The following is a 26,292-nucleotide window of genomic DNA, read 5'->3' as shown; positions in this document are numbered from 1 at the left end:
TATATGCCATTAACACAACCAAAATCTGAGTATATGAAATATCTAGGCAAATTCAATGAGACAAAAGGTTGATTAGAGGGTACCAGGGACTGGTAGGGAGAAAAGAATGGGAAGTTATTGCTTAATGGGTACAGATTTTCTATTTGGGTAATGAAAAAGTGTGAAAACAGGTAGTGGTAACGGTTGCATAGCACTATGGATGTAATTAATACCACTTAGCTATACACTTAAAAGTGGCAAATTGTAAGTTATATATATTTTATTACAGTAAATAAAGCATTTTTGACCATGTGTGGTTTATAACTTACTCAAAACTACTGTAAAAATTATAGTTAGAGTTGTACGTTCTTCACATGAAAGAGTTCACTAATTTGTTCTTCTGATCACAAATGTAATATAAGTATCCAAAATTATTTCTTTTCAGAAAAGAAATTTGAAAAACTTGAAACATGACTGAAAAAAATAATAAAAAATCAAAACACACTTCTTACTTTAATTGGTTCAGGCTGCATCACAGGTGCAGGCATAGAGATGGCACTTGGAGCATAAACCTGGTGATATGTTGCTTGAACTCCATGATCAGAATAAGGCTGTTATAAAAAAAAGAAAAAAAATGTATTACCTTTCATTGCAATGTACTAGGCATTTTGCTACACAATGGAGGAACACAAATAGAAAACACATTCCCTATCTTTAATTAATTTATAGACTGATTAGGGACAGTTGAATAGTCAAAATTACCATAAGTCCTATGAAACATATATAGAAGAAAAGAAAACTACTTGATTTAGCTTTTAAGAAAATTGGGGAGGTAGTCAGAAAAAGTTCTTTTTTTTTTTTTCCCTAAAGATTCCATTTATTTGACAGAGAGAGACACAGCGAGAGAGGGAACACAAGCAGGGGGAGTGGGAGAGGGAGAAGCAGGCCCCCCGCGGAGCAGGGAGCCCGATGTGGGGCTCGATCCCAGGACCCTGGGATCATGACCTGAGCCGAAGGCAGACGCTCAACGACTGAGCCACCCAGGCGCCCCCAGAAAGTTTTCTAGTGGAGTTGATGCTTGAAGAATTAAGAGAAAGAAGGTGGGAATAGTACATGCAAAGACAACTAAGAACACACCTCATGGGGCGCCTGGGAGGCTCAGTGGTTTAAGTGCCCAACTCTTGATTTTGGCTCAGGTCATGATCTCAAGATCGTGAGATTGAGCCCCGTGTCAGGCTCTGAGCTCAGCACGGAATTTGCTGGTCCCTCTCCCTCTGCTCCTCCCCCCACTCTCTCTCTCAAATAAATAAGTAAAATCTTAACAACAACAACAACAACAACAATACACCTCACATCATAAGGCATGCAGGAAGAAAAAGCAAATTATGTTTGGGGGGAAAATCAGGCCAGCTTCAAAATTCTTTATGGCTACACTCAACATGAGAAAAGAGTAGCCTAGAAGTTCTATAAGAAAATAGTACTGTTAAGAGTTGAATTTGGGGGACGCCTGGGTGGCTCAGTCGGTTAAGTATCTGCCTTCAGCTCAGGTCATGATCCCAGATTCCTTGCTCAGCGAGGAGCCTGCTTCTCCCTCTGCTTGTGCTCTGTCTCTCTCTCTAATAAAGATAAAATCTTTTAAAAAAAAAAAAAAGAGTTGAATTTGGTTCCCTAAAAACATACGTTGAAGTTCTAACCTCTAGTACATCAGAGTGTGACCTGATTTGTAGACAGGGTATTTACAGAGGTAATCAAGTTAAATATGGTCATTAGAATAGAACCTAATCCAGTATGACTGCTATCCTTACAAAATTGAGAAATTTGGACACAGAGATAGAAAAATAATGTGAAGACACAAGGAGAAGGTGGCCATCTACAAGCTAAGAAAAGAGGCCTGAAAAGATGCTTCCCTCATGGCCCTCAGATGGAACCAATCCTGCCAACACCTTCATCTTCAACTTCTGGGCCTAGAACTGTGAGATAATAAATGTCTGTTGTTTAAGCCACCCAGTTTGTGGTACTTTGTTCTGGCAGTATGATGCAGCTATTTTATAGCTAGTGTAACTATCTTTCAGATTTATAGACAACAATGTTGAACAAATAGGCATGTAAGAAACTCAGAGAATACAGCACCCACAAGCTTTCTTTAACAAAGAGTACTTTGCAGATTCAGTCAAGCAAGTAATGAATGCAGGCTGTGATGAAAACAGAGAAATTCTGGTAGAAGTAGTGATAGTAACATTAAAATCCAACTGTGGAAATTATTGTTCCAGAATATCATAATGTTATAAACCTTAGCAATATAAAAAATAATATAATACACCCTAATTGGGAGGTGGGTGCTAGTTTTCTAATCTTTTATAACACTGATTTAAAACATACCTGTACAGTTCTTGGCACATAGATGGTAAGGTAAGTAATGGTTTGGGAATGTAATTTAAAGACACTGAAGATAGCATTTACAATTTGTAGTTATGAAGTATATTTTTTAAGATTTATTTATTTATTTGAGGGAGGGAGGGGCAGAGGGAGAGTGAAAAACCCCAGCAGACTTCTGACTGTGCACAGAGCCCGACGACATGGGGCTTGATCCCATGACCCTGAGATCATGACCTAGCTGAAACCAAGAGTTGGATGCTTAATTGACTGAGCCACCCAGGTGCCCCATGAAATATTTTTGATTTACATATTTGAAGGAAGAAGTTTTTAAGATCTTTTGAATTTTTATATGCTTTTAATTCACAGAATGTTAGTAACAATACAGACTGACAGGCAAGCCAGAAGAAAGAGAAGTATTTGGTATCTTACTCTTTCGAGGAGATCAAGTCAGAGATTAGCCTAGTAGAGTGAACAGTTGGTTTTAGAAATGGTTCAGAACTAGTTAGTAAAAAAGTCTAAGATGAAGCATTCTTAGATACATATAAAAGGGGAAAGGTGTGAATAAATCAAAGAAAAAGTATGTGCAGCTTCCATGAGGGTCTTAAATATTTTTAGAAAAGAAAAAGAAATAAATGTTAAGATGAGACAGTTACAGATAAATCACCTTGACACTAATACATACCTCTGGAACTGCAGCTTCCATCAGAGATAGAGGAGGAGGAACATATCCACCATCTTGTGCAATTTCCACTGGTTGATAAATAACCTCAGAAGGTTGCAGGTATAAGAATGGAGCAGAAGAGGCAGGAGACTAAAACAAAACCATATTTCTAATTCAAATATGATTAGTTATTTCAATTAAACCAAATGACTTACCCAACAGATGACAGAAATATTTGTTTCATATTTTGCTGAAATTCTTTTCCAGGGATAGCATGGATGTATCTCATTACAAATTTCAATTGTGTAGATGTGACTAAAGAACTTTATCACTGGTAAACATTAAAAGTTCTTAATGCTTCAGAAACTCTTTTATAAACTCAGAAAATAGTTATATTAAGATCACTATCAAAGGTTGTAATAATATAACTTACAGTATTTGAGTTGGCATAAACATCTATTCTCAGCTTTGTGACTTCACATGGAAATGGGAAATGTCATTAAATAGTCTTTTTGGTGGTATACTATTTGTATCAAAAGTTGAGAGATGGTTTATTTACTTAGGAGCACAAGTCAAACTGAAGCAAAATCTGAAGTACAACTGGAAAAATGATATATTTTCCCATAATAGTAAAAAGTAATTTTTCATGTTTATATGAGTACTCACTTTTAATAAAATGTTTTCACTTACATGATCTCATCTTCACCAAGATCAGGTAAAGAAATTTACAAAGGTGTGGTATCATTACTTCCATTTTACAATGAGGAAGCTAAGATATATAGTGATTAACTGCAAAAGGTATCACAGTTATAAATAGAAGAGGAATATCTCAAATCTAGTTCTCCTGACTTTAATATTCATGCAGTCTTCACAAAAACACAATGAAAAAAGTTAATATTTACCTGAGGAACACCCCACTGCCACTGTCCTGGTACACACTGCGCAGGGGCCTAAAATGAAAACCAAAAACAAAAAACCCACCCAGATTATAAACAAGGGTCAAAACTGAATATCTATATGCAAAAGAATGAAGCTGGATCCCTAAACCTCAAACTATATACAAAAATTAACTCAAACTGGGTCAAAGACCTAAATGTAAGAGCTAAAACTGTAAAATTCTTAGAAGAAAATATGTGTAAATCTTTGTGGGTTTGAATTAGGCAATTAAACTATGACATGAAAAGCACAAGCAACAAAAGAAAAGAGATAAATTGACTTCATCAAAATGAAAAACTTTTGTGCTACAAAGAATACCATCAAGTAAGTGAAAATACAAAGGATATGAGAAAACATTTATAAATTATATATCTGATAAGGAACTCGCATCTAGAATATATAAAGTGGTGTTATAACTCAATAATAAAAAGTAACCCAAATTTAAAAATGGGTAAAGAATATGAATAGATATTTCTCCAAAGAAGATATGTAAAAGTGGCCAATAAGCATATGTAAAGATATTCAACATTATTGGCCTCAGCTTATGGAAATCAGTGTGATATCACTTTATATCCACTGTCACCACTAGACAGGCTATAATTAAGAAGGTAGATGATAAGTGTTGACAAGGATGTGGAGAAATTAGAATCCTCATCAACTGCTGGTGTGAGTGTATAATGGTGCAGCCCTTTTGGAAACCAAGATGACACTTCCTCAGAACTTTAAACATAGAGATACCATATGACTCAGTGATCCTACTCCCAGGTAATAAGGCTAAGATAAAGGAAAACATACATGATGTAATGTATGGTGATTAACATAACATAATAATAATAAAAAAGAAGTCATATCTGGAGATAAATCATTAAAAAAAAAACTTGTACAGGAGTGATCACAGTAGTATTTATAACAGACAAAAAGTGGGACTATCCCAAATGTCTGTCATTTGATGAAAAGATAAACAAAATGTGTTATATCCATATAATGGAATATTATTCAGCTATAAAAAGAAATGAAGTACTGCTACATGCCACCACATGGATAAACCATGAAAACATTATGCTAAGTGAAAGAATCCAGTCATAACCACATATGGTAGATTCCATTTATATGAAATGTTCAGAATAGGCAAACCTATAAAGACAGAAAATAGATTTCTGGTTGCCTAGGGCTGGGAGTAGGAGGAAAGAGAAGTGACTACTAATGGTAAGGTTTTTTTGGGAGGAGGGTTGATTAAAATGTTCTAAAATTGACTGTGGTATGGCTATACAACTCTGAATTTAGTAAAAAACACAATTGCACATTTTAAAAAGCTGAATTGGATGCTATGTGAATTATATATTAAAAACCTGTTAAATAAAAGAGGGTCAAATTTTTTAAACTTACTGTAAATGACAATATGTCAGACATTTATTTCTTAAACTAATTGTATTATTTCTTAATAATATGTGTTTTATTCTTTATTTTCCATTTTTAATAGTCTTTTTTCATTATAAAGTTAAAAAAAACAGAAAAAAGAGTAAGAAGATGCCATGGATCTGTCATCTAAACTGAATCACTGTTAATTTAGTGCTATTTAAGTTGCTAATGGATGACATCACTGTATTATAATGACCAAGATAATGTGAAGTCTATGTTCTGTAGTCTACATTCAGACAGGCAGGATAATAAATAATCTCCTAAAATATTTTAATAAAAAATCTGAAATAAAATGATTTATATATAGTTTTTAGATAAATGAAATAACTACTTACGAAATGAGAAATATGGAGATAAATACTAATTAAACCATGCATTACCTGATTTGACTAATAAATGATAAAGCTACCAATCTTAGAATTTGTAAAAAGAAAGAACAAGGGAAGATTCTTAATCAAAGAGGCAGAATGATGAATATATACCTGAAAAGAAATATGTGAGGTGAAATGATTTTTTTATATTACAAAATATTATATTATAAATTGGTACCAAAGTCTTTCCTGAGTAATATCTAGGTAACATACTTCCAATTTTATAATTGTGTCAAACAGAACACCAGAGTCAAACTATAAAATTAAACTGTATTAGAAATTTTAAGAATGTATTTGGTATGTCAAGTGAGCTATTGCTGTATGTAATCAATTAATGAAGGAGGAGCTGGACTCAATGGGGTGCAAGCAGAAAGCACTTCTATTCTTTCTCACCCCCTGACACTTTAAAAGCACTGTGTTGAGCTGTTCTTCCTTGCCACAGGATAAATATTAGGACGGATCACTTTTTGGGGTGTGGCAGATTCCAAATGCTGACTCTCTAGTTAGGTAGTTTACTGGATTCTTTGGTGATCTCCCTGCTGAGAACTTTTTTTTTTTTTTAAGATTTTTACTTATTAATTTGAGAGAGAGAGAGAGCAAGTGAGAGCACGAGCAGGGGGAGAAACAGAGGGAGAGGGAGAAGGAGACTCCCCACTGAGCAGGGAGCCTGACACGGGGCTCAATCCCAGGACCCCGGGATCATGACCTGAGCTGAAGGCAGACGCCCAACCTACTGAGCCACCCAGGCGCCTCTCCCCTCTGAGAACTTCTAACTGCAATTCTAGCCCTTGATTCTAGAAGTCTACTTCACACAGGTTCTTTCTTTATTGGGATCACCTTGAAGTTTTTGAAAAGGGTCTCTTCTGTGAGGTTCACATCTTGCTCTGGGGACGCATAAACCTTTGCTTCTTGTGAGGAGAAGTTCAACACATTCTCACTGTAGTCTTCTAGCCTCCAGAGACTAGTCCAGCTTCTTCTTTGGACTTTTTAATTAATTAATTTATTCCCCCCCCCACTACCACCCTTCACCTCTCTCTTTGGACTTTTTTTTAGGAGAGGTCAGGTCCAAGTACCATCTCACAAATTTCAGGGGACAAACATTAAGTTTTCTGTCATTCTCTGATGTCTTCTTTACTTGGTTGGGAAGAAGGGGACATGCCATAGCATTCTAACAACTCTCTTGCAATCTCATCTTCCCCTCATGTGTACTCAAGGTGGGCAATAAGCTAAGGGTCCCCCAACTGGTTTCACAATATTTGGCTTATCATATTAAAAGATCTGGTACCTAATGTTCTGTCTTTGGGGCTTCTGCCGGAATTTGGAGGCAGCTTAGGGAAAGTGACATATTTTAAATATATGTCATTAAGTTATATTTTAAATATGTCATTAAGTTATTTTAATATATATATTTTAAATATGTCATTAAGTTATTTTCATCTTTAGTAAGTGAAAGAAACACTTTAGATAGTTTTATATTTAGCATGGTAATAGGATTTACAAATTTATTTGTAAATAAATAATGTAATATAATAATATATAATATACATTAATATATAATATAATGAATTTAAATAAATTTAAATCTTAAATTCTACCTACAATTTAAACACCACCATCCCCCCAAAACCCAGTCTAATATTAAAAAGAATTCCAGTAAACTTAACATTTAATCTGGGTCTATTTTAAAAGTTCAAAAGAAAAAAGAAACAGAAATAAATTCTCTTCCACAATTCCAGAGGTAGGAAAGAATGTGATTTTATTTGTGAGTGCAAGAGATGAGAGGTTGGCAAACTTTTTCTATAAAGGATCAGAGGGTAAATATTTTCAGCTTTGCAGACCATAATATCCTGTTGCAAGTACTGAACTCTGCCATTGTAGTACAAAAGCAGCCATAGACAGTATGTCAACAAATATTCTTTATTTATAAAACACCAAAATGGTCTGGCATTATGGCTCATTTATCCCCAGTCTCCCACAAGAATTAATGAAGAGTACTGGTTAACTAAAAGAGGCTGCCATAATATAAACCATAATATATTACTTATTTTAATATAGATTATGTTAAATATAATAGCAAGAAAGTGACATAATGTTAACAATAACATTAAAAAATCAGCCTGTGATCCAGTATGTTATCTGTATGTTTCTTTGGGAATTATTTCTAAAAACTTCTTAGATTAAATGTTAGCCAGGGGAGCAAAACCAACCTCATTACATTTGGTTAAATGAAGCAAACATCCCATCTTCTTGTATGATATTGTTTAGTTCCCCATAAGAAAAGAAAAAAAAAAAAAAACCAGCCCTGCTATCAAGGCTTAACTATCTCTTTTTAATTATTAGTATATTTGCATGAGAAAGAATACAGTGAAATTTACCCAAAAAGAACTGACAGTTTTTAAAGAGAATTTTCATTGTAATTTCATGTTTACCTGGTAGTGATATGCAGGCTGCTGATAAACTGGTTGAGCTACCATCACAGGAGAACTAGATATAGAACGTGACTATAAGAGGGAAAAAAATTGAAAAATTATTTTAGGCCTAGGCAAAATTCTTTAAAATAGTTTGTTATAAAATTTATCCTGAATTGTTACCTAAACCCAGTCAACTTATGGTCTATAATTGGAAATGTCATCTTTCTACCTCTTATTGATATTATTACTAATTCCACTTAAGTCTACTAAAATCACCACAGTATTCCCACTTTTCTTTGGTTTCATTTTCATGGTAATGCTAAAACAACCACCAGAAAAGTTGCTTTTAGTCCAAAGAGTATGAAAATATAGTTCTAAGAGAATATTTAAAAGAAAATGGCAGCTGGACTTAAGGTGACACTGCCTATTTCCATCATCAGACCAGCAGTAGATAATATTTACACAACATAGAACTGAATGAATAATCATATCTGATTTGCCACTGATTTCCCACTGCTTACAAATAATTAAATCCTACTCCTTTGTTATACATTTAAGTCAAATATATTACTTATTGAAGCATTTATCAAATCCTATTTTATTAATTTGATATTTAAATGAAAATAAATTTTAAGTGACTTCTGTTTGAAGAAAGTACGCATAACACTTCATTATTCAAAGTACTAGAGTAAACCTCAAAATAGATTATTTAAAACCAGACCATTAATAAAGCAGGCAAATTGTATTATAAGATAGGTAAAATAAGCTTTAATGATAGCAATTAAAATTCAATTTGTAACATGGGATGTACTTTACACTGTTTTGTTTTAATGTCACTCCCTCCCCTCTGCAAAATGAAGAAAAGTATCATAGTTTTGCACAATTTTCAGACTATAATATGTTAATAAAATTATACCACAGATTAACATTAGAAAAGAATAATGTAATTTACTATATTATTTATTTTCTATTAATAGATTAAAGGAGGAAAAAAAATCTCAGCAGATAGAGAAAAAGATTTATTAAAATTCAATACCCTTTCATGATAAATTCAATACTCTTTCATTCTTAGCAAAGAGAATATGAAATAATTTCCTTAATTGATTTGGGGCAATAATTATCAATCAGGTGTGACTTTGCCCCCCTAGGGAACATTTGGCAATACTTTTGGTTTTTATAGATGTGGGGAGACTAGGACACTGCTAAACATCCTACCATATACAGGACTAGCCTCCAACAACACAGAATCATCTGGCCCAAAATGTCAATAGTGCTGAGGCTGAGAAACCTTGGTTATGGCTAAGATTATCTTCCAAAACCTACAGTGTATAAATAAATATATACACGGTATATATAAAGTTTATGTAAGTATATATAAAGCTTAATCATGAATCACTGAACTTGTTTCCTTTTTCAAGAACAAGGTCATGTTATCGTATAAATACTACAGCAGAGACCATGCTGGTGCAGTAATTCAATGGAGAAAAAATGAGAAAAGAGCAGAAAGAAACAGAAGTATACTGAATCATAAATGACTGTCTATATGAAAGTTTTGGAGGGTTACTGATCAAATGTCAACATTTAAAAAAGCATTATTACATACAAGTCACAACCTATTGGGAAGTATGATTTAAAAATATACCATAATAAAAGCAACAAAAACCACAGAGTACCTAAGAATAAATCCAACAAAAGATGTGCTAAACTATTTTATGGAGAAAGAAAATTTTATTGACAGATGGAAATAACAGACCTAAATAAATGTTTGTGGATGGTAAAATTCAGTATTATGCCCAAATTAATCTACACATTTAATGCAATTCTAATAAAAATCCAACAAAGGCTTTTCACAGAATTGAACAAGCTGGATTATAAAATTTATATTTATAAAAGTAAAGACTTAAGGATAGATGAGAGACTCCTGAAGAAAAAAGTGACAGGACTGCCCTATCAGATTTCAGCACTCGTTCTAAAGCAGTAGGAATTAAAACAGAATTGGGCAGGGCAAACACACCAATGCAACAGAATAGAGAGCCCAGAAGAAACTCCCCCCAAATGTGGCATTTCATAGAGGATTCATTTCAAAATAATGAAAGAGGATGGATTAGTCAATACATGAACTCCAGATTTAAGATCTAGATGTGAAAAACAGCAATACCATAGTATTTTAAAAATAAAATACAGAATATCTATATTGTAAAAAGGAAGTGTTTTTTTAATTTAAAATTTTTTATTCTTTTTTTGGAAGTGTTTTGTTTTAAAAATAAGAGACCAAAAGATGAAACCATTTCCATAAAGGAAAACATTAATACATTTGTTAACATTAAAACAAAGAATTAGTATATGACCAAAAAAACCTGTAAAGTTAATGGACAAACCACACACCAGAAGAACTCACAAAATTCATATAATGAATTCAAGAAAAAGACAATTAACCCCAATAGAAAAAGATAAAGGATAAAGGACATGAAGAGGCACCTCACAGAAGAAAAGTGGAATGGCCAATAAATACCTGAAATATGTTCAATCTTACCAATGACTAGGAAGATAAAAAAACAAAATACTATTTCATAATAATATTGGCAAAAATTTAAAATTAAAGGGTTGGTAGATTATGGAGAAACTGGAGCTCTCATAAACTGTTAGCTAAAGTAAACTGGTATACTTTGGAAAGCCATTTGGCAACAGTTAGTCAAAAATGTGTATATTCTATAATGTGAAATTTTACTTCTATGCATATATTGTAGCCTAGACCAAGGTAGGGGAATACAAAATTTTTCCAGTGGTACATGGGCATGAATAGGTTTAGGAGTATTCATAATATATTTATGAAAATTAGGAGTATTCATAAATTTCATATGTACTCCTTCCTGATTTGATCTGCTTGTGAATGTGTCTGTGTACCATGTGTCTGTCTTCTTTTCATAACTCCCTTTCACAATTACCATTCTCCTTCATGATGAAAGGCACACTTCTCACTCATTCTGGATCTGTTATAATGCTTTGTTTGGGAATATGAATACCAACAGGGCATCAAACAAATAGATAATTCAAGAAGGCAATGCCCTTGAGAAATGAGAGAAGCAAAGCAAAAAGAGCTTGTATAAGAAATATTAAAGGGGAGATGGTTCCTTATTTCATCCAGGGAACAAAATAAGTTACATCATGGTTATAGGAATACATATTAATGCATTTATTTGAACTTAAAAATAATTAAAATAATTAAAAGTTAGAATTTTCTAATAGAAATGAAGTTTAATTTGATTAGTTTTATTTGGCTGACTAGTTTTGTTAACAGAGTTCTAGACATTTTCTATCCTTTTTTTTTTGAGATATAACTGACATATAACATTATATTAGTTATAGGTATACAACATACATAATACGTTATATTCCTAAATTATTTAAAATTATGATAAATTTCACATATCAACTTAAAAATGAGTATTCATAATTTTTCAGAAAATGTTTAGAGGATATACAAGCGAAAAACTTTGAAGACTACTTTCCTAGACAAACTCTCACATAATACATACAAGATCTGGATGTTCACTGTAGTCTTGATTACAGAAAAAACTTAAAATGTCCATCAATAGGGGAATATACACTCATACAATGGAATATTATAAAATATTAAAATAAGTGAATTAGATATACTAGTATCAACATGGTTTAATCTCCAAAACATAATGTTGAATAGAAAAACTAATATTTACATAGTGTTTAAAAATCACCCAAAGCAATACTACCTATTGTTTAAGGATACCTACATTTGTAGTAAAAACATAAAATGATAGGAAAGGTATTCTGGTTACATATTCTGGATATGTCTGAGGAGAAAAAGGTGGTAAGAAAATGGGGGCAAGGAGACTTTGCCTGAATTTCTCATATTTCATTTCCCCTTATTAAAAGAACTTAAGTAAATATGGCAAAATGTTAACATTTATTAAATTTAAGTGGTAGCTACATGGCTGTTATATTATTATTTGTACTTGTCTATGGTTGAAATATTTCAGAAATAAATGTTTTAAAAAATTGATAGAATAGATGGAAACCCTTTTAAGATGAAAATTACTTACAGGCCAAGGTGGTGGGACAGAAGTTACCTCTGGAGTATGAAAATAAGCAACACCATTATGATAAGTGTAAGGATATCCAGTTGAAGTTGTTAGATACATTGTTCCAGCTGCTGGCATTATACTGGAACCTAAAGCAAAGATTAAATAATAATTATTAAAATGTTCAGTTTAACTTTTAAAAAGGTAATTTCTGGACACTTGAAAATGTTTATCTTAACACACCTATATAGTTACAGTAAAAACTGAATGTTGCAAATTAAAAAAAATCCCATACGTTAAAGTATTTTCGAAGTATGTATTTTCAAACTCACTGTCTTAGAGCTTTTATTAGCTTAAAGTGAATAAAAGAAAAAGAAATAAGTTCAATAAAGAATACTAAAAATTGGGATGCCTGGGCGGCTCAGTCAGTTAAGCGGCTGCCTTCGGCTCAGGTCATGATCTCAGGGTCCTGGGATCGAGTCCCACATTGGGCTCCCTGCTCAGTGGGGAGTCTGCTTCTCCCTCTGCCTCTGCCCCTCCTCCCTGCTCCTGCTCTCTCTCCCTCTCTCTGTCAAATAAATAAATAAAATCTTAAAAACAGAATACTAAAGATTCACCAATTTAGATTTTAATAACAATGTAATCAAACACAAGGCTTAAAAATTTAAATTATTATCAGCAAGGTCATTATTTTTACAAATATACATTACATATGAGTTAACTGAAGACTATAGACACTGTAATGAAGTTCCTAAGACCTTAGTAAGAACTTTATTTGTAGGGACGCCTGGGTGGCTCAGTTGGTTAAGCATCTGCCTTCAGCTCAGGTCATGATCCCGGGGTCCTGGGATCGAGCCCCTCACTGGGCTCCCTGCTCAGGCAGGGAGCCTGCTTCTCCCTCTGCCTGCTGCTCCCCCTGCTTGTGCTCTCTCTCTGACAAATAAATAAATAAAATCTTAAAAAAAAACCCAACTTTATTTGTAAAAGGCCAAAGATGATGAAGGCAGTGAAGTTGGAAAAGATTCCACACTTTCCTGAAGAATTTTGGTTCCATCCTAAAATTCTTTGGATCTACTATCACAAGCATTCATTGAGGCTATGACTCTTACTTTCCAGCCTCCCTTTGCAACAACTGCTGCTTTTTGCAAACATGACCACAAATCTTCATGTGTAGTTCTAGGTCCCCATCTCTTTTCTCAGATCAAGTTATACATAACCCCTCCCTCCCCCAAAATAAAAAAATATTTTTTTTGTCAAGATAACACTTGAAAAATTTATATAAAAGCCAAGTCAGATTAAGTACTGACCAGCAAGTTTATGTAAATTACTGGAACTGGCAATCCTCCTTCCACTATACCAGTAATTCTCAAATTTTAACATACATAAGAATCACCTAGATAGTTTATTAGGATACAAATTCCAGGGCCACATTTGCAGAGATTTAGATTCAGTAAGTCTGGGATAGAGCCTGAGGATCTGCATTTTGACAGATTCCAACTGAACTGTTACTGGCTGCAAACCACACTGTGAGTAGCACTGGCCTACCACTTTAAGCAGCACTACTGCTTCTGAGCTTTTATATTTTCACTATATTTCATCTAGTATTGTTACTGCTTATGTTAGTGATTCTTAATCCCATACTTTTGAGAATCTGATGAACACCATGGACCCTTTTCTCAGAGATATATACATTCAAACAAAATTTTGCACACAATTCAGGAGTTTCATGGATTTCCCTTCAAAGATACTCAAGGAGCCACAGGTTTATCTGTTAAGTAAATAAATAAATTTTGAGTCAGTACTATTACAAGGCACTGAACTTGGCTGGTGATACAGCCAAAAAGAAAAAAGAAAAAAAATTGGACATGCCATGTGGAAGTTAGGTTCTGGTGGGGAAAACAGTTATTAGCTTATTACACAATTTAATTAATTAAATACGATTTTGATAAATACATTAAGAGGTAGTATAGGGTATTACACTCATAGTATGAACTTTCCAATTGTATTTAATCTGTGAAGAAATGATGTTTGGGCTGAGCTTTAAAGAATGATTGGGAGGCACCTGGGTGGCTGAGTCAGTTAAGCATCTGACTTTTGATCTCAGTTCAGGTCTTGATCTCAGGGTCGTGAATTCAACCCCGCATTGGGCTCTGTGCCCAATCTAAAAAAAAAAAAAAAAAATGATTGGGATGGGAATGGGATGGCAAAGAGCATTCTAGGTAAAGAAAATAATGTATATCAGGAGTATGGTATGTTCTGGAACTGAGAGAAGGCTAGATGGCTAAAGTATAGGAAGAGAAGGAAAGAACAGCTCAAAATAAGCAGAGAATAATAGAAAATGTACACTTCTGAAAGATCACTCTGGCTGCCTTGTATATGATGTTGGAAGGTACCAAAACTGGATTCAGAAAGACCTGTTAGGAGGCTCTTCCAGTAATCAAGGCAAGCACGGTGGGTAGCTAGGACTAGAATGTTGGTAATGGAGATGGAAAAAGAGATAGATCTGAGAAAAAATTGAGATAAAAATCCCCCGTATTTTGTAAATCTACTTTTATACTTAATATTTATTTGAAGAAAAGTATAAAGAGCTTTGGAGTCAACCTGTCCTGGATTTGAAGGCTAATGCTACCATTTGGTTAAGTTATTAACCCTATACTTCTCAAATTACTGTCTGTTTGAAAGCATTCAGCATGGTAATTTATGGTTTTTCTTTTTTAATGCAACTTATGGGTCATAATATGAACATTACTACTTATACCTACTGCTAGTAGTATAGAACTGTTACTACATGTTACAGCTTAACTCTTGGAACTAACAAGAAGTATTAACCTACTAAGGACACTTCAGTTATCTTCTAAATTAACAAATAACTAAGTCAAAATTAAACTTGGTAACTGTTAATTTCCTTTTTTCTTTTTTAAAAAGATTTTATTTATTTATTTGACAGAGAGAGAGAGAGCACGCACACAAGCAGGGGGAGTGGAAGAGAGAGAAGCAAGCTCCCCGCTGAGCAGGGAGCCCGATGCGGGACTCCATCCCAGGACCCTGAGATCATGACCTGAGCCAAAGGCAGTCAGTCGCTTAACCAACTGAGCCATCCAGGCACACCTATAACTGTTAATTTCTAAGTCAAAAATAGAACAGTCCAAATGAGCACAACCATTAATTTGTTAACAGATACACAATAACCACCTAATGTTTTAAACATTCCAGTAGATTCTAGGGCACAGTTAAGGAAGAATAAGAAAATTTAGTTACTAATTTTGGGTATCTTCTTCTAGCCAAAGACTATTATAGAGTTTAATAAATATTTAGGTAAAAAGCTAACTGTGAAGATGCCTAATATAATAAATAGGAAGAGTGAGAAAAAAAGAAGAGTAGAGTTGGCAGCATTACAGAAATTTGAGGAAGGCACAACTTTGCCAATTCTTAAAGCTTTAGGAATTTTTCCCTCATAATTATGACATATCTAGTTGGGCTACAGTACCTACCATGCAACTAGAGTTTCTGATACTGGTTCTATATTTTTACTTTCAGTATCTTCAATTTCTAATTTTAAATTACTTTTCTAATTAGAAAAACTTCTAAAGAGTAGTACCAAAATACTTCTAATTACCTTTGCAATTTTAAATTATATTTTTATGTAGAGGAGTTTTCCTTTAAAGGTGTAACTATATGCAATATATGTAAACACCATTATTTGTGTAAAATTTTCCCTGCCCCCCGCAAATCTAACATATATTAATTTGTGGTAAGAAATATTCATTTGATCACCAACTTTGCTAAAATAACCTTATTAGCTGAAAGAAGCCTGATATTTTAATTAAGTTCTTGAAAAAGTCTAATATTTCAAAAAAGAACCATGCAAAAACACTGAAAAATACATTAGTTCTCAATACATACGAGGGATTCCTACTTGTTGTTTTCTTATTGCTGGACCAATGTTCAGTTTCTTATCCTTATAATTAAGTTTTTCAGCCTAAAATAAGAAAAAATATTTTATTATCTTGCTCCTACTGTTTTATAAAACCAATAATGAAAAATTAGTAAGAAACAAGTTTTAAAATTCACATTACAACATTTTTTGAAAGTAGCAAGGAATACTGGAAAGGGCATAGTCTTTGGATATTAAAAGATCTGGGTTTGAATCTTGGTTCCAATTCTCTGACCCCAGTTCTTTAATTGGAATACAGTCAATCCTCTATTCATAGATCCCATATTTGGAAATTCACCTATTCACTAAAATTATTTGTAACCCCAAAATCAATACCTGTGGCAATTTAGCGGTTACTAGTGGACATGAGCAGAGAGGTGAAAATTTTGAATTGCCTGACATACACAGTCCCAGGCTGAGGTCAAACAAGGCAACACTCTCTCTTTTTGTCTCAGCTCTTAAACAAGAGTCTATTTCATGTTGTTAGTGCCATGTTTTTTGCATTTTTGTGTTTTATGTTGGTGATTTTGCTATCTTTTTTTTTTTTTTAATTTTGCTATTTAAAATGGCCCTCAAGTGTAGTGTTGAAGTGCTGGCTAATGTTCCTAAGCACAAGAAGACTGTCATTTACCTTATGGAGAAAATGTTTTAGATGGGCTTAATTCATACATGAGTTATAGTGCTGTTGGCCAGGAGTTCAATGTTAATGAATCAACAATATATATTTAACATGATGTCTTTGAACAGAAACACACATAAAACAAAGTTATGTATTGATTGGTTGATGAAAATAATGTAAACAGAAACTTGTGGGAACCTTGTATTTCTTCTAGGAGCAACAGTTCCAATATTTGCTAATTGAGTGTTCATGGCGACTTTATAGAACATTACTACGAATAATGAGGATCAGCTGCATGTGATTTAATAATGTACAATTCAAACTCTATTTTTTCCTAAAAAAATTAAATGTAACATTTGTCAAATTTAAAGTTATTACACTGAACTGCAGGCTATAGATTTTTTCTATGAATGTTCTTAGCTTATATAAAGTTTTTCAGAAAGGATGGAAATAATCTCAGATAATTTCACTCTAGGAGTCCATGTTTGTAGTGTTTTTAGGAATTCAAAGTGCTATTAACACTTCAGAAAACATATATACCCAAGTTCTTAGTAAGCAAATAAAGAAAAAAATATTACAACTTCGCAAACATACTCATGCAATAATCTGGAATTTGTTTTTCTGTAGATAAAATTTCTGTTTAATCTTTTTTTTTAAAGACTTAACTTTTTTTTTAAAGATATTTTTTATTTGTTTATTTGACAGAGATAGAGAGCACAAGTAGGCTGAGTGGCAGGCAGAGGGAAAGGGAGAAGCAGGCTCTCTGCTGAGCAGGGAGCCCGATGCGGGGCTCGATCCCAGAACCCTGGGATCATGACCTGAGCCGAAGGCAGCCGCTTAACCAACTGAGCCACCCAGGTGCCCCTAAAGACTTAATTTTTAAGTAATCTCTATACCCAACGTGGGGCTCAAACCTACAACCCCAAGATCAAGAGTTGCACACTCCACCAACTGAGCCAGCCAGGAACCCCTGTTTAATCTTTTTTTAATTCAATTTTTTTGGAGACCAATGTCAATCTTGAGATGCAAATAAATTAAAATTTTTCTCTAACAATCAATCATTGTACTGGAGTGATAATAATAAAAAAGATATTCTAAAGGATTAGTTTCAAAGAAGGTCCAAAAAATGAAGTTAAATACATCAAAAGATCTTACCTCTTGTAAAATTTTTTGTGCATCTTCTTGTGTTTCAAAAGTGACGAAGCCATACCTAAATAAATACATTAATTACTTTCTTAGAACATTAGAGTTATATTAAAATTCAATTTCTTTTTAAGAATGGGCCACTGTAGGAATGAGCAGTTTTCTATGGAGCACCATCATGCAAAATTTAAGAGTATCATTCAGAGCATAATACTGTCACCTCCTGCTAGAGTTGGGACACTAAAAGAAAAATAAAAAACAAAAAACCAACCCAGGATCTTAAAACAGTTCCATATCTGAGCTGAATACAAGGCAGGAAAGCATGAAGGATTCATGTCCTAGCTTACAAATTAGGATACAATAAATTTTAGTACAGAATAGAAGTTTAGCTTAAATAAGAATCAGAGTAGGAAAAAAAACTTTAAAAAAATAAAAATTTCAACACAATAAAATTTTTTACATTGGCAAATGAGTATATAGATGTATTATTTATTATTAGCACATATAAACTGATAATGCAATTATTAGTATTTCCCAAACATAAATCAATTAAAAATATGTACATCCCAGATTTTATATCTGCTTTTCATATATAATTGTTACCTTCAGAGTACAATTCATATAATGTTCAAGATACTATTATGTATGCAATATCCAAAAAGCCAAAATATACAAAAAGATATGAAAGAAATAAAAAGTATATCCCCCCCAGCATAATTTCTATTTAGATAACTTAAGGAAACTAGAGTAGTGTTAAATATCTTGATTACTATTTTGATTCATAATTACTCTATTGTATAAAAAAGTTTTTTTTTTAAACAAAGGAATTTCTCTTTTTTCTATTTGCCCAAACACTAAACAAGGGCTAAGGAAATATTTTTATGCTAAATTTTTTGGTAGAACACATACACCACCCAGTGGAAAAGGCATAAAATACAGTTTACATTTCTATGTGTTTTTCTTTTTTCTTTTTCTATGTGTTTTTCAACGGTAAAAAAAAATGGATATTACCAAAATATTGTAAATTCTATTAACCAAATACAAGAGGTACAATCTCACTTCATCCTAATACTGGTTGTCAGTCTGAGCAAGTATCTCAATTGTTTAAAAATAACCTCTCTGCAGAATCCCATCTCTTCCAAAGTGCTTATCTGACATACTTAAATGTGGTTTCCCACACTAGTATAATTTTCTATACACCTCACTGGTCCTTCCTTTCTCTTATGTCTATAAATATATATGTCTTACCTCTCTTTCAAGAAAATAAACACAATCCTTCACTGATCTCCACTGTCTTACCCATTTTCTTTAACTTTACTGTCAAACTTCTTAAGGGAGTACACTATGTAAACTACCTCTTTCTTCTCTGAAATTTGGCTTTTGCATATACCAATCCACTGAAACAGCTCTAAGGTCATTAGTGATTTTTAGACAAATCCTGCTGATTTCTTCTCAGTTTTCATTCTCTTTGATTTGGTAATTAAAAACCATTCTCATTAAAGTTGTATTTCTCAGGTTAGTTCCTTAACTAGGTCTCTGAGGCAAAACCTACAGACATTCCTTTTGCCAGCTTTTCTCAAATAAAGCTCTCTCTAGTCTAAAGCAAGCACACAATTCCAAAAATATCTGATTCCTTTAGCTTCTGGTTCCTTAGCTACTGTACATTACTCAACATTAAATGCTTGCTACCTAACATTGAATGGTCCTTCAGCCCATGCAAGAATAACTAACTTCCCAACAAATTAAGGAATTGTTACAGTGTCCCCCCTCCCTCCAAAATACACACACATACACACACACACACACACACACACGAAATGGGAGATTAAAGGTAGGAGGAAAAGAAGAGGGTATGAAATTCTCTTTTTAAAAAATGGAATCAAAGTAAGTTAGCATATAAAACCTAGTAATCCAATAAAAACACAATTGTTAATTCTATGTACTTTCTATAGTGATACTTACCCTTTGGACACTCCAGCTCTGTCATTTACAATCTTCACTTCTTTTACAGACCCATACTGGGAAAAAAACTTTCTTAAATCATTTTCATTTGTCTAATGGCATAAAAGAAAAACACAAAAAATATTTTTAATTGCTAGAAAATGAAACAAGTCTTATGTTTGTTTTGGAGACAAAAAGGATTATAAGCAAAGAGTAATATGAATATAAGAATGCCTCTTAACATAAAAACAGTATATAAACCACTAAATTATTAAAATCAATGTAAATACATTGCTTTATGCAGTAACTATGTTATTAAACTATTATAATCAATAAAAAATTTTTAAGCTGAATTACTTTAAAACTACAAAGAAAGTCCACTAATATTTAAAGAAATTCTTTTTGCCAGTTTTTAAAAAAATAATTTGAATTAGGCATGGCTGTAACTATAGTAAGGGCATATTACTATTGGTTCTTATGGCTCAGAGAGGCTCACGATCATGGCAGTGGAACTAGGATGTTGGCAATATATACCAGTCCCTCTATTTTAACATGCAGTCTCCAGGAAGAGTAAGGTCTTAGGAAAGGAATATATTTCCAAAAGTACTTGAACTCAGTTTGTGATACCAATGAAGTGGCTACAAGATTTAAGGTTTTTAGATAGTTTATCTGTACTCAATATACATTTTGGCTAAATAATGACATTATGATATTCAAAATAAAAATCTGAGTCATTATTAGACTATTATGTACAAGATATCTACAAAGATGGTTTTAATTGAAATAGTCTCTTAATAGACTCATATCACCTTTTCCTAGAGTATTCACACTAAATTCATTGCAATTTCATTTTCTGGCTCAGGAATAACTATGCCATGGGGAACTTTAAATATCCCTAGAAAAAAATTTTCTTTATATACACAGAAAAAGACATGCCTAATAGTGGGGCTATGCCTCTTGAGTTCCCCTGTTACCTCACTACTTACATACATTATAAGCTATTAGTTGGTAACCTAAAGCTACTAAACGGGATGATGACAAATACTGAATTAATATAAGAATAACTAAATACCTCTTATTTCAATAAACTGAAAATGGAAGCAATGCCAGAATAAGAATTTTTATTAGAGATTCGAAAACAAATTAATTCAAACTATTCTCTGATAGAATCACTAGTTCAATTTTGCAGCTCTACTTCTTAGTTGAAAAATGAGACAGTTAAGATGATTAAGTATGAAGAGGGATGGGCTATAAGCTTCTAAAAAGAAAAGTTATACAAAATTTGACACAGCTTGCTACTACAGTAAACTATTTCCTTGTTGTCATTTGTCTGGTTTTGGAAAAGGGATAAGTATCAGGGAGGGAACCCTAGCAATTACCTGAAAGCTATAACTGCATTGTTACAATGGCCTCCAAAGTTCATAATGTAGTTGACAGAATTCAGTAACCTAGAATAACCTAGCCATACAAATGTTTCCATTTATTGAAGATTTATTTAAAAAATATACTGTTTGTAATATAAATTAATTCTGAACATGAATACTCAACTTGAATATTTATGGTCAGCCATTAAAATTTTTTAATTTTAGAAACAGAAAGTCTTTCTAAAAAAATAAACATTTCATTAGAAATAATTTTTCTTTATTTTTAGTGAACCAATCACATACTTGCTTAAGAATCATTATTCTGACAAATACAGTTAAGTGTAACATTTCTCTTGAGCAGAAAAAAAGTAATTTCATCCAAATTGTGAAAGATTGATTACAGGGAAATAGTGAGTAATAAATTTCATACCCTAATGGCACAAGGATTTTTTTTTTTTAATTAAGAAAAACAACTATCCCTGTAATTTCCAGTGTATAAAATGGAAGCTTGGAAATCCTTCTACATATCCACTTGGAAGTAGGATATTCTACTCAAAATAGCCATGCAGGCCTTTCCTAGAGGTGTTTACTACTATCTCCCAAATGGTGCTGCAAAACATCTAACAACAACAACAACAACAACAACAACAAACTAAGCCTCTCTGAAACGGTGAAATGGCTGATTACATAATTAAAATATATTAATGTGAAGATGCTTTATTCTGATAAGGTTACAGGCCTTTTTTTTGGTGATCAAATTCCAAATTAGGTGGCAGAAAGGAATTTGTGAAAGATGGAAGTTCAGGATATTACTCAGTAGGAACCTGACAGTAAAATTGGGATAAAGAAATAGGATTTCATAGGACTAAATTTTGTGTTTTTTAAAATATTGAATCTTTTTTTTAAATTATAGTCATACATTATTTGGTCTTTTGGAATACTATGTAATAAAGTATAATTAGTGTGGTATGGTGAAGTAAAGAATATGAAACTATGAGTCAGAATATTGGGATTCTAGTCTTCACTCTGTCACTAAGAAGCTAGGAGCCTGTAGATACATCAATGAGCCTCAATTTCCTTGTATGTGAAATTGGACAATTATATATGTTCTATTTAACCTACATTGTTATTGAAAAGATTCTTTATAGTAAGACAATGTGAAATCTACTAATCATTATGCAATTAGTAAATATTATTATTTTTGTAGTTGTACAAAGTAGTTCTGAGAAATAAAATAACTTCTAATGCAAAAAATACACTACGTTGCATACATAAATAGGTACCTTAAAGTCAATTCCTCCTACAAAGATGCGATTAGGGATCACTGTTCCATATCTTGGGGCACTTGTTGGGTTATTCAAAGGCACAGGTGACACAGGATTAGGGGATGGAGATAATGAATCTGTTTGCGTCTGATTTGATGTTTGCTGTAAAATAAAATTCTTTTAAATTTTTAGCATTGGGTATAAGTTTTGATGCAGGCTGAAAACATATATCTATCAAAAAGTTGAGTTATTTAGGCAAAATGTAATATTTTAGACTTTAATTTTATTCTAATATTATGAAAATTATAGTTAGAACTAATAACTTTTTGGAGCAACCAAAATATGGGAAATACAGAATCTACTCCACTACAGAGGAAATCTTAAATCTTAAAATATATTATTTAAATATACTTATATTAATTGCTATTAAATATACTACTTAAATATTATAAATGTTGAGGAATATTAAACTCGAAAAAGAAGTTTGAGAAAGAAAAAAACAGCCCTAGACAGCTGGGAACTGGCTTGGTTCTGGTGATGTTAGGTGTTGGCCTGGAACTCACAGTAAGGCTGTGGTGTTCTCTTGTTAACAGACATTAGGCAAAGTTACTCTTTGACTGTGATGGATCACATTAAAAACAAGACCATTCCATAATGATGTCTGAACCCTGACAAAAACAAAAGCATTGTCCAAACCACAAGAAACAAAAATCCTGGCTGATTTGTGTAACTGCTCCTTCTTTATCAATCACAGATTTGGCCTCAATCTATTTTTCTTACCTTCTAAATAAAAATTAACATACCCAATCATAGAATTACTCCCACTTTCTGACAACATGTATTTCAGAGTACAGCCCTTCTTCCTTAAATGTTCTCTAAAAAGAGCTTAACACAAGTCTAAATCCCATAGTAAGTTCTTTTCTAACACCCTCTTACCTAGAGGCTCCATGGTGTATGCTCTTCCTTGTGTCAACAATTCAATAGACCCAACTTTACTTAACTGCAGGTATGTTCCTGGTAGTCTTTGGCTAAAGGGCACTGACAAGTCAATAAACTCTGATGTTCAAGTTCACCATATTTTAGCTCTAAAGTCAAATTTTTAAATGCACTTGTCAATTTGAACATTGAACTGATTTCGTTAAAAAAAAAATGTATATACCTGTAACTCATAGGTATAAATTTGTATACCAAAGAACTGAGCTCAGTACATGTATGTTCACAATTCTAAGTTGGGGGCCTAATTTAGATTTTAATAAATATATATTAACATATAAGCCTTTGTACAATGGCAAGATGGTAGACTCTTAACGTATATCTGAAAAAAACAAGACTTGAGAATAGAATTTTGAAACCAATTTAAGCACTTGCTAATTACTTTCTTTCTGGGGACACTTAACAGACTTCTGAGACAGTCTAACATACTAAATGAATGCTTCAAAAAAGCTTGGAGTTCATGATTTCAATTCTCTGAGAAACAAATACATGAAAATGAATCTCTAACTTAGATAACAGAGTTGTTCTTTTTCATATTTGCTCTCCTCTCTCACTTCATTGGCCAATAAAACCATAATCCCTAAATTAATCTCTTCAAGATATACTGAGAAATGACTAGACCAGTAGTGATTATGGGGCTGTAGGCTGGACCTTATTGGGCTCTATTCTGCATCTAGTATTAAGGGGAGACAAACAACACATATTCCCTAATAAGGGAGTTCATAAAAACACCTATTAAACCACAGAAAATTTATCACATTTAATAATTGCTATGTTGTAGTTTCCAATTAAAGAAATTGGGAACCCAATCTTAACAGCATGCTCTCTAAGCATTTGGAGGTTATTTGTAACTTCAGTCACAAATAGTGACTCTGTAGTGCAGAGAATGGATGGATGATCTGGGGATGTGTAATTTTTCTACCGGATATTTGCATTGCTAGAGATTATAGGACAGCTCTAGTAGATATAATCTTGCCTGTTTAGAGGGTGTAGAAATTACGTATTTGCAAAATTAACAAAAATCAGTCTTTATGAAATTTTCTTCTTAAAAACAAAATGAGTTCAACAGATGAACTCGTTTGTTCTCCAACTGGCTTAAATAAAAGTTAATTCCATTATTTTTCCTTGAGAGAGAGATAACATGAACAGAAGTGAAAAGAATGCTTTATTTCCTATATTGAGAAACTGGTTAAATGATACCCAGAAAGGAAAAACATCAACTTTTCCAACCTATTCACTTCATTCTCCAGTTTCTAAGACTCCTGCTGTACTGTGGGTTCCAAATGCCTCATTTTTCTTACCACTTAGCACTTTCCAACATGCTATATAATTTACTTGTGTTTATTGTCTATCACTTTCCACTATAGTGCAATATTCATACGGGAAGGGATTCTGCCTGTTTTGCTCACTAAGCGTCTCAAGTAGAGCCGGTACATAGGAAGTGTTCAATTAATATTTATTGAACAAATGAATAAACGAATGAATCATTTCTTCCTGCTCATGATATCCCAACCATTAGGCTGAGGTTTAAGAATATACTATTAAAATAGCCTAGAAAATGTTTTAATGTTAGCAGTGACAAGGCTCAAGCAGAAGCAATATCTAAATTCCTTAGAGAAGGCTAGCGATGCATGGAGTTAAACAATAAAGCCTCATTCCACTGGCAATGATTTCGCAAATGTATGAAAAGCACTTAGGTAGGTGCTATTATTTGGTTAGAAGTAAGGGTCCTTAGCTTAGCAAAACTTCCAACACTAAAGATTTTATTAAAAATGTCCTCTAATGTGCCTTTACTGACTTCTTCCCTTGAGAATTAACCTCGAAATCTATCATCCACTTTGCCAACGAAGACAACAGATAGAGGGCAGGCTAACCGTCGCGGTCACGGCCTCGGTGCTCCTTCCCCTCAGAGGCCAGCAAGCTGAGGCGCTGGGGGATATGGCCGCGGCAACAACTTCCTCGGGTTCTCTCGGGTCATCGTGAACTTGGACACTGACACGAGGATCCACCCCCTCCCCACCAAAGTGCGGGAGGGAAAAGAAGGCTAGCCAGCGAGAAATTTTGTCCCGCAATCCCGCCAGCAGCAGTGGCGGGAACTCTCAACGGCACCGACCCGACGTCGGCCTCGAGCGCCGGCAACCCCCCGGTCCGCACGTGGCGCGCGTTGATTGGCTGCCAGCGGGGCGCGAGGCGGGACACCGCAGCGCCTGCCTCTGGGCCTCAGGCCCCTCAGGCCTTCTCTGGCTCCCGCCCCTCCCCCACCGGGCCCTGAGGTGTTAGAGTGTCTGGGTCCGTCGTGGGCCACGGTGCCCCTCCCCTCCCCCAGGTCTCTCAGGCCTTCCGGTCCACACTGACCTGTCGGGGAGAGGCGGCGTCGGCTGCCCTGGCAACCCCTCGCGGTGGGCGGCTGGGCGGAGTCCCGCCAGAGCGAGCGTCAAAGACGCCGCTGAGCCCAGTTTCGGCGGGAAAGCTGTTGCTCTTGCCCAGCCCCGCCTGGTGCATAGGACCCAGCCACCCGCCGACTCCCGAAATCTCCCGGCCTTTTCTGAGGTCCCCCAGCCAGCCTACACCCGGTCCAGGCCCGGTGGTCCCACCTTCCCGACCACACGACACGACCCGACCGGGCCTGCAGGCGGGCCGCTCTTCGCGGTGGTAGATGGGCATCCTGTCCACATTTCTTCCCGACAAAATAGTGGGCGTTTGGGCGCTAGACCTCGCTCTTCCAGCCCCTCAGGAATGGAGTCCACGTTGCTCCTTACCCCTGCTACCCCGGGGCCGGAGGTCCGGACTGTTGTACTCACCGCCCCGGACTCGGTCTCCAT

At 34.2% G+C, this 26,292-nt stretch overlaps 1 protein-coding gene across 1 annotated transcript; it reads right to left on the bottom strand.

Annotated features, from left to right (window-relative positions):
- Positions 1 to 473: 473 nt before the first annotated feature.
- BOLL (boule homolog, RNA binding protein) lies at positions 474 to 26,292 on the bottom strand. The gene is made up of 10 exons (XM_032416662.1): positions 26,272 to 26,292; positions 22,496 to 22,639; positions 19,870 to 19,961; positions 17,920 to 17,974; positions 16,115 to 16,190; positions 12,233 to 12,360; positions 8,172 to 8,243; positions 3,919 to 3,966; positions 3,038 to 3,166; positions 474 to 590 (listed from the first exon to the last, which is right to left on the bottom strand). The coding sequence occupies exons 1-10, from the start codon at positions 26,290 to 26,292 to the stop codon at positions 474 to 476; spliced, it is 882 nt and encodes a 293-aa protein (XP_032272553.1).

This window comes from Phoca vitulina, unplaced genomic scaffold (genome assembly GCF_004348235.1).
Source record: "Phoca vitulina isolate PV1807 unplaced genomic scaffold, GSC_HSeal_1.0 scaffold1, whole genome shotgun sequence".
Classification (NCBI taxonomy): Eukaryota; Metazoa; Chordata; class Mammalia; order Carnivora; family Phocidae; genus Phoca; species Phoca vitulina.
The sequence above is the reverse complement of the archived record's forward strand: the minus strand, read 5'-3'. Positions and strand labels throughout refer to the sequence as shown.

Coding starts and splice junctions, on each gene's coding strand:
- BOLL (XM_032416662.1), bottom strand. CDS start 26,292: ATGGAGACCGAGTCCGGGGCG. Junction 17,975..19,869: donor AGAGCTGGAGTGTCCAAAGG/GTAAGTATCACT, acceptor GTATTTATTTAG/GTATGGCTTCGTCACTTTTG. Junction 591..3,037: donor TGGAAGCTGCAGTTCCAGAG/GTATGTATTAGT, acceptor TTTTTATAACAG/CCTTATTCTGATCATGGAGT.